Source organism: Gymnoscopelus braueri (assembly GCF_963280865.1).
Source record: "Gymnoscopelus braueri genome assembly, chromosome: 5".
Classification (NCBI taxonomy): Eukaryota; Metazoa; Chordata; class Actinopteri; order Myctophiformes; family Myctophidae; genus Gymnoscopelus; species Gymnoscopelus braueri.
Window position 1 is genome coordinate 53738017 of NC_137606.1, and position 9194 is coordinate 53747210.

General features: G+C 42.8%; 1 protein-coding gene across 1 annotated transcript in view; it reads left to right on the plus strand.

Annotated features, from left to right (window-relative positions):
* Positions 1-1140: 1140 nt before the first annotated feature.
* grm5b (glutamate receptor, metabotropic 5b) overlaps positions 1141-9194 on the plus strand; it is a gene marked incomplete at both ends in the record, with an annotated part of 153864 nt that continues 145810 nt past the window's right edge. Inside the window, 4 exons of the mRNA XM_080429309.1 lie at positions 1141-1293; positions 2250-2508; positions 4432-4619; positions 7651-7765. Of these exons, the coding sequence (XP_080285435.1) occupies positions 1141-1293; positions 2250-2508; positions 4432-4619; positions 7651-7765 (715 nt within the window). The remainder of the gene's footprint in view (positions 1294-2249; positions 2509-4431; positions 4620-7650; positions 7766-9194) is intronic.

The window sequence follows — 9194 nt, forward strand, 5'->3', positions numbered from 1 at the left end:
CAGTGACAACACACAGATGTGGGGAGAAAAAGGGGAAAAAAGCACAGAACCCTCCCAAATACAAACAAAAAAATCAGTACACACCAGCTGCATAATTGCAGATACTGATGTGTCGGCCAGATGGATGTATCGGTCTGGCTCTAATCATAACCTTAAACCTCACTCTAAATTAAATATTGACTTGGTTTCTTGGCTCACTCCAGCTCTTGTCATTATCAATATTGGTTTGGCATCCCTTCACGTGAAAGCAGTTTATTTGCTCGGAGGGAGAGCATAAGTGAGCGAAAAGGATACGGGTCCAGATTTTTTGATTGCCCACTTCGACTCTAGTTTCGCTTGAAAAGGATTTTCTGCTGAGCATCAGGAAAAAAGAAAATGCATCACCTGGAGAAATAAGAGACACAAACCTGACGTATATATATATTAGCCGGAGCGAATGAAGCTGCACACACAGATGAGCTATTTTGAGACATTTTCAGGGCAATGTGTGCAATAGTGTGGCCTTGAAGGGAATGGAATATAATAATACATTTTAGTATTTTTTTATTTGCTATTACAACACTCTCATTTACACTGAATATTTTACAGTGTTACGGGGTCCTGGAGATCTTTTATTTTTTTTTATCAAATGGGGGTCCGTGACCTAATGCATATCAAACTGGGGGTCCTCAACAAAAAAAAAAGAAGTTAGAAAATCACTGTTCTAATAAACTCTTTTCTGTTCTTTGCTCACAGGTTGTCCCACCTGTCCGTCACCTTTTACCATGGAGACCAACTTTGCCTTATAACAGGGGCTGCTGGGAAGTCTTGCAGCCAATGAGAGCGAAGCGAGGAGCTGAGATGAACGTTCCTGGGTTGCAGTGCTGGAACAATGGAACGACTTCCTGCTCTGACGATCCGGCTGTGATGTCATTTCCTCCACCGACGATCCACCTGTGAACTGTGATGAAGAAACGATCTGCCCGTTCAAAAATGTGAACTTGAAAAAAACAAACAAACAAACAAACATATGTCGCTATGGCAAGAGACAGCATCTCCAAGAAGAACTGGTCTCTGGCTACGTTGTGAATTACGAGATTGACGATTGTCAACGTCCCTCTGCCGTGTTTTTTCGCACAAAAAAAAAAACGGACAAATAACATGCTGTGGTGGTTGCTGCTGGCCCTGCCCCTGTGGGCGGGGCGTACGCCGGCTGACTCCGCCCACTCCGAGCGGCGGGTCGTAGCGCACAACCCTGGTGACATCATCATCGGGGCGCTGTTCTCCGTCCATCACCAGCCTCCTGCTGACAAGGTGAAACGTGTGTGTGTGTGTGTGTGTGTGTGTGTGTGTGTGTGTGTGTGTGTGCGTGTGCGTGTGTGTGTGTGTATTTGTATAATTATACTTGTGAGGACCTAATGTCCCGAAAAGTATAGTAGAATGTGAGAAATAGACGTTGTGAGGACAATTTTCCTGGTCCTCACAAGATAAATTATAGTTTTTTTTTGTTTTGGGTTAGGGTTAGGATTATACATTTAGAGATTATGGGTTAAGTGAATAGCAGCATCTACAAGCTCAAAACGTGTCGCTTCGCGCTGCGTTTCGAGTTTGTACATCTGCTACTTTTGATGCTTTTGTGTGACGCTGTAGTATGATCAAGTCGGACAAAGTGAGAATATGGACATAAGAGGTTTCTGCCCAACAGCAACAATAAAAATGTTCTAATATTAATGTTATATAGTCGTTAAAGGTTCTATGACATTCATTTAAAAAATAATTGGGGGTTTTATGACCTCAATTACACCCAAAAAATCTGAACTTTGAACATTCAGTGGATTTTCTGTGGTCTGGGGGTTTTCTGAATAATTAGGCTGAAAAGTAATCTGTGCTTGGCCCTTGGAGTGTGAAGTCATAGGCCATTAATCCCGCCCACTCTCCTCCTTGCCCCTCCCCTCTATCCCCCCTATCCTTTCCTTTGGGGGGGGGGGGGGGGGCGGAGCAGAGGCGACGATTGACAGGCAAAATCCCTCAACAGCGACACCCGCAGGCAAAGATTTCTTTTTTCATTGCAGTTGAAAAGGCTTTAGAAATGTGAGAGAAAAACACCTGCCATGGATCACTGGAGTGGAATTTGTTGTTAAATCTTTTTACACACGTTTGAAGGACCATGACAAAGACTTTTAATGTGTGGTCAAACTGAATGTCATGAAACCTTTAAAATCATATTGTGTTTTTGCCAATAATTTGGGTCCCGTCCCCCCCCCACGCAGGTCCACGAGCGCAAGTGCGGCTCGGTGCGCGAGCAGTACGGCATCCAGCGCGTGGAGGCCATGATGTACACGCTGGACCGCATCAACGCCGACCCGCGCATCCTGCCCAACATCACGCTGGGCTGCGAGATCCGCGACTCCTGCTGGCACTCCGCCGTGGCGCTGGAGCAGAGCATCGAGTTCATCCGCGACTCCCTGGTCGCGTCCGACGAGGCCGGGGCCGAGTTGGCGGGAGGAGGAGGAGGAGGAGGAGGAGGAGGTAGGCCCTGTCTCAGTTATTACATAATAATCGTCTAATCCAGGGGGTCTTCAACAACGTTTTTCAGGCCAAAGGACCCCTTAGCTGAGAGAGAGATGAAGCGGGGACCCCCCCACTACATATTGGATTCATTTTAACCCATTGAGACCTGAAGCCGATTCTACATGTCTCCTAAATCCCAACAGTTTTCTGAAAAACGTATATTTCTATATCAGTGGTGCTCAATCTTTTTCATGTCAAGGACCCCCAAAATTATATGTATTTGGCCGTCAACCACCATCAAAATATTTTGTTCCAGCGACCCCCAGAAGCAAAGATTTGAGTTAAAAATGTTCACTTTGAAAATATATATATTCAAAGATTTGCACACATTTTCACGATTTTTCAAAAATAGAAGATCTACAAGCTCGTAGCGCGGCACTCGGTGCCGCGCTATGAGCTTGTTGATCTGCTATTTTTGAATAGCCCAAAGTGTAAAATAATGCTTTTTTGCTCAAATCTAAAAATGACACAGTTCCAGGTCTTAATGGGTTAAATGGGTTTCATTTAGACACTTCAGCTCAGAAATAACCAGACAGTTAATGAACCATTAACCATTTATTAACCATAACCATATTAACCATTACCCATATATGCAAAGCTATTGCATTCCAGTTTGGCGGTGTGACTCTGCTCATGTGATATTACACGATTACTGTGCAAACATGACACAAATCTTCAGTCACAATCCCCTGAGCAGAGCATAACAGATAAAACACAACAACTTAAACAACAACAGATAACGTACACATCAGATATTACACAACATAACCACATTAACCCTTAATGCACAACCACCACCATAACAACCATCTATGGAACCATCCCACCAACAACCAGAAGCCACAGGGAGGAGGCCGGGGAGGTGGAGGATTTTTTAACACTGACAGCTGTACGACCGGCAACTGACAGCTAAGCACGTAGAATGAATAGAGAACTGAGGCTGCTTAAATGAACCTCCAGAGTTGCACTGTGGGTATGAGGGCGTGAGTGAGTTAACTGGTAGCAAATTAAATGACGAGAGGTTGAAACGTACTGCCTTAAAGGAGTACGACTGAATAGTTTATTAGCGAATGGGGGGGGGGTCCGGGGAGTATGAATGAAGTATATAAACATTCTGCCTTCCGTGTCTACATGAACTATCGTTGCACTGGATATTTTCAGACATTAAACTGGACCTTTGGCTCGGTACTTGGTCTGCTCTTTTTTCTCTGCACACCGAACCTCTTTGCCGAAAATAGCCGATCTACGTCTGCGACACGTCTGCGACGCAGTGTGGGCTTGTAGATCTGCTATTTTCATCTGAATAGGGATGCGATAGCCTGGAAACCAGACAAATCTGCCAGTGCAGAAAAATAAACGTTTAAAGGGTTCAAGTGGTTAATATAAAATAAAGAAATTTAGTCCCTATCACACAGTATCTCTGAGGACTCCTTAGGGGTCCCGGACCCCCTATTGAAGACCCCTGGTCTAATCACAATTATTTGAGATAATCGCAATTGTTTTGTATAATGCGTAATGCGTTTTGCGTAATCATTTTCATGAGACAATTTTTTATACATTTTGAAACATTTTCAAATCCTAAATGTATCTGCTATTTCCACTCTTTTCATCTATTTCCACTATTTGTAATCATTTTTGAGAGTATTGCTTTTTATTTTTTAAGTATTAAGTATTAACCTAAATATGTCAGTCCTTTCTTTGTATATTTAGGTTATTTGTCATATCTGCAATTTCAAAGCCTAAAAGCCAAACAGAAATGAAATTTTCTGTTAATTATGTTCCAGTGTTCAACGACAAACAAACGCAATTAAATCGTTAATCGCAATTATTTAGTTTGACAATGAATGGTCAGGTAATATTTCATAATTGTGACGGGCCTAGGGGGAGGAGGAGGAGGAGCGATGAAGTGCTCGGACCCCTCGGCCACCCCCATGCGCGGGAAGAAGCCCATCGTGGGTCTGATCGGACCCGGGTCCAGCTCGGTGGCCATCCAGGTCCAGAACCTCCTGCAGCTCTTCAACATACCTCAGATCGCCTACTCTGCCACCAGCATGGACCTCAGTGACAAGGTACAGTATACAGTATGGTGGCAAAAAAACATGTCCTTGACTTTCTCCGCATCATCAGTGGTGTAGAGTAACTAAGTACATGTACTCAAGTACTGTACTTAAAGGTATCATGACATTCATTTTCACTTTTTTTATTTTCAATGTTTTATTTGGGGTTTTATGACCTCAATTACACCCAAAAAAACTGAACTTAGAACATTCAGTGGATTTTCTGTGGTCTGGGGTTTTCTGAATAATTAGGCTGAAAAGTAATCTGAGCTTGGCTCTTCGACAGTGAGGTCACAGTCGATTAATCCCGCCCACTCTCCTCCTCGCCCCTCCCCTCCCCTATCCTTTCCTTTGGGGGGGGCGGAGCAGAGGCGATGATTGACAGGCAAAATCCCTCACCAGCGACACCCGCAGGCAAAGATTTCTTTTTTCATTGCAGTTGAAAAGGCTTTAGAAATGTGAGAGAAAAACACCTGCCATGGATCACTGGAATGGAATTTTCACTTAAAACTTTTTGTACACTTTTGAAGGACCAGGACAAAGACTTTGAATGTGGTGTAAAAGTGAATGTCATTAAACCTTTAAGTACAATTTTGAGGTATGTTTACTTTACTGGAGTATTTCCAATTTTCTGTACTTTTACTTCTACTCCACTACATCTCAGAGGCAAATATTGTGCTTTTACTCCACTACAATTATTTGAAAACTTTAGTTACTAGTTACTTTGAAAATTATCAATTATTATATTATAAAACAAACATTAACTACTTCAGCCCTATTTTATAGCTATTTGAAAATAGCCGATCTACAAGCTCACATCGCGACGCGTTGTAGAGCTTGTAGACCTGCTATTTTCAAACATTTGAGTACTTTTACTTTTGGTACTTTAAGTACATTTTGATACCAATACTTTTGTACTTTTACTCAAGTAACATTTTGAACACAGGCCTTTTACTTGTAACGGAGTATTTTTATATTGTGGTGTTTCTACTTTTACTTAAGTAAAATATCTGAGTACTTCTTCCACCACTGCGCATCATAACACACCGCTATGGAAAGTTTCAGCTCAGTCAGACCAAAGAAGATCCGCCATGCCGATTGTAGCCACTGCACGACCATTTTTTTATATATATTTTTTGGGGGCCTTTTGGGCTTTTTATTTATTTATAGTTCTTACAGTAGAGGCAGACAAAGAAACAGGGAGAGAGAGAGAGAGAGAGAGAGAGAGAGAGAGAGAGAGAGAGAGAGAGAGAGAGAGAGAGAGACAGATGGGGAGAGACATGCAGCAAAGATCGTCGGGAACGGGAATCGAACGTCGCAATGCGCTGTCAGGCTACTTTGGAGCCTATAGGTGTCCGGAACCGCTATACCAGCAGTCCGGGCCCGGATCGCGCTTCTAGGACAACCGCCTATTCGACCGACTCGACGCCGGACACGGCACTCCCTCAGGTCGTCTGCAAAACGTGCGCACTGAGTTTCAAATACAGACGGTCGTACAGACGTACAGTATACAGACATTTGGCAGTATTCGCCAATATTGGCCTGGTTGTTGCGTGGGTGAAATCTCTGTCCCTCCACCTCTCTATCATTAGCCCTCTCTTCCTCTCTCTATTTCTCTCTCTCCCTCTCCCTCACTCCCTGTATAACTCTTTTTCTCTCTCTCCCCCTCTCTTTCTGTGTCTCTCTCTATACCCCTCCCTCCCTCCCCCCTCTCTCACTCTCCCCATCTTCCTCTCTTTGTCATGGAGACAGCTCCCAAATATCCTCGGTCCATTTGCACAAAGCTCCCACTGTATATGCTCCATCGTGCTCCACTGCATTCTATCGTCGATCTCTCTTCCACAGGCCTCATACCATCACCCCAGGTATCCCACCTGACCTCAGCCTGAATCTGATACACCGGTGTTGTGGTTCTCAAACATGTTTCATGTCAGGGACCCCCAAATTAATCAATATGTATTGGATGCTATATTTACCAATTTAGCCGTCAGGAATTTAATGATTCAACCATGGCATCATTTCATATATTCCTTAATCCATAGCGCCATCGGATTATTATTCTTTCATTTTTTTACACACTGGTATTTGAGTATGCACATAAAAAAACTGAAAACACGGTTGATCAAAATGCTGTACAGCATACAAGTATAAAATACGAAAATACCTCAGACTTAAAGGGATTGTTGGCAACATTAAGCCTAAATTTGAAAAATACCTCTATATATATATATTTTGCATTTTTTCCCCTCTATCAGCCACTATATAATGATGCTGGGGTGTTTTCCTGCATTGAAAAACACTCCTCTTTCTGAAATCCGTATTTTCCCTACTATTTAGGTTACACATCCGGGTATCCGGGCCGTAAATTAACGCACGCATGTGCGCATCCGTGCGTGTCTGTGTGAACTTTTTACTTTCGGTTTTAAAATGCTCTCAAACTTCGTTTTTGAGGCACATAATTTACTTTTCAGATAGCGTTTGGATAGAATTTAGTTGTTTAACTTCATATATGTGGTCAATTTGTCATGAAAGAGCCTATTTAAAAATAAAAATTCAGAGAACCGGCAGGGGCGGGCAGTTCCGCGAATTGTATCCGAATAAAGTAACCTATATTCGGCATGGCCCGTTTAGAAGTCTCCTTAACTCTATGGAAGTCCTCCGTGCGTCACCCCCTGGTGGTCGGGGAAACGAACTGCTGGATTTTTTTTCTTTGTTTATCTCTGAATCGCCTACAATCCCTTTAAATATAAATTATACTGCACACATAAGAAAATACAAACAAACATGTATCAGAACAAGAACAACAACAATTTTATGAGGTATAAATCCTCATAAGATGTGACCAACCAATTCAAAGCTTCTTTTCCGACAGGCCAGCCGAAAAAAAAAACGTGGACGTCGGTTGGACTGTTTTGCAGCATAATAAGACCCTTTAGAAGCATCTGGTCTGCAGATCTAAGTGACCTCGAGCTGTCGCACGTTGGTACGATAACGGTTACCTTTCTGAGTCATTGTATTCATGTTGTTTTCAATCACATTTCAGAGTCTGTATAAGTACTTCATGCGGGTGGTGCCGTCGGACGCGCAGCAGGCCAGAGCCATGGTGGACATAGTGAAGAGGTACAACTGGAGCTACGTCTCTGCCATCCACACTGAGGGTACGGCAACAACACACACACACTGCTTTGTTTCTTTGCTTAACCCATTAAGACCTGAAGCCGATTCTACATGTCTCCTAAATCCCAACAGTATTCTGAAAAACGTGTGTTTCTATATCAGTGGTGCTCAATCTTTTTCATCTCAAGGACCCCCAAGATTATGTATTTAGCCGCGGACCCCCATCTCAAAATATGTTGTTCCAGGGACCCCCAGAAGCAAAGATTTGAGTTAAAAATGTTCGCTTTAAAAATATATATAGTCAAAGGTTTGCACACATTTTCAAGATTTTTTAAAAATAGCAGATCTACAAGCTCATAGCGCGGCACCGAGTGCCGCGCTATGAGCTTGTAGATCTGCTATTTTTGAATAGCCAAAGTGTAAAATAATGCTTTTTTAGCTCAAATCTAAAAATGACACGGATGCGCAGGTCTAACCCATTGCGGTAAGACCGAGAAAGCATCTTTCATTCTAGATTTGAACCACTTTAACCATTATTTTATTCTTTGGATATTCAAAATATAGCAGATCTACAAGCTCATAGCGCAGCACTCTGTGCCGCACTATGAGCTTGTACTGTATATCTGCTATATTCTGAATAGCCCAAGAAATCTAAAATGACACCGATGCGTTCTTAATGGGTTAAATTGTCATACAACGTTCGGCTAGCTTTGCACCTACCTCTCTCCGACTGCTGAATGTGTAGGTTAGATGGATCTCGTACTGCTGCCCCAAAAAAAAGGCTTCTGGTGATAAACCCGCTCCATATGCGGATACTGGGCCCTGATTGGTGCCTCACCACTTCGGAGGGAGTGAAATCCAATCACAACTGAGCGGTTGCCAGACCAAATCTGCAGAGGGCAATTTGTTTTTTTTACAATGGCAGGTTGGTCTGGTTTCTAGGCTCCGGTATTGAGCTTGTAGCTCAATGTGACACCAGCACACAACAAAGTGTATGGTCTGCACGTGCGATGTACGTGCACGTGCGGCACCACCCGCATTATATACAAGCTCACAGCGTGTCATTTTGAGAAAAAAAAAATACATATATTTTGAATATATATATATTTTAACACAAATCTTCTCTTCTGAGGGTCCAAAAAACAGGACATTTTCAGATGAGGGGTCCGTGGCCAAATATATATATATTAATTTGGGGGGGGTACAAAAAAAGGCACAAAAAAAGTTGTCGTGCCTAAAAAAAGTCATTGAGAACTACTGATTTAGAAGGCATTTGTAGAATCAGCCTCGGCTTTTAATGGGTTAAAGCCCTCCTCCTGTATAGAGCTGAATGTACAGCGTAGGTTGTACTTCAACATGAAAGATGTGCCGTACCGTACGGTACATCAGGAGGTTATCGGCCCTGTGACATCCAGGGGACGTAAAACAAGTGTCATTTATCTCTCCACGTGCAACTTCCCTATAAGTGAC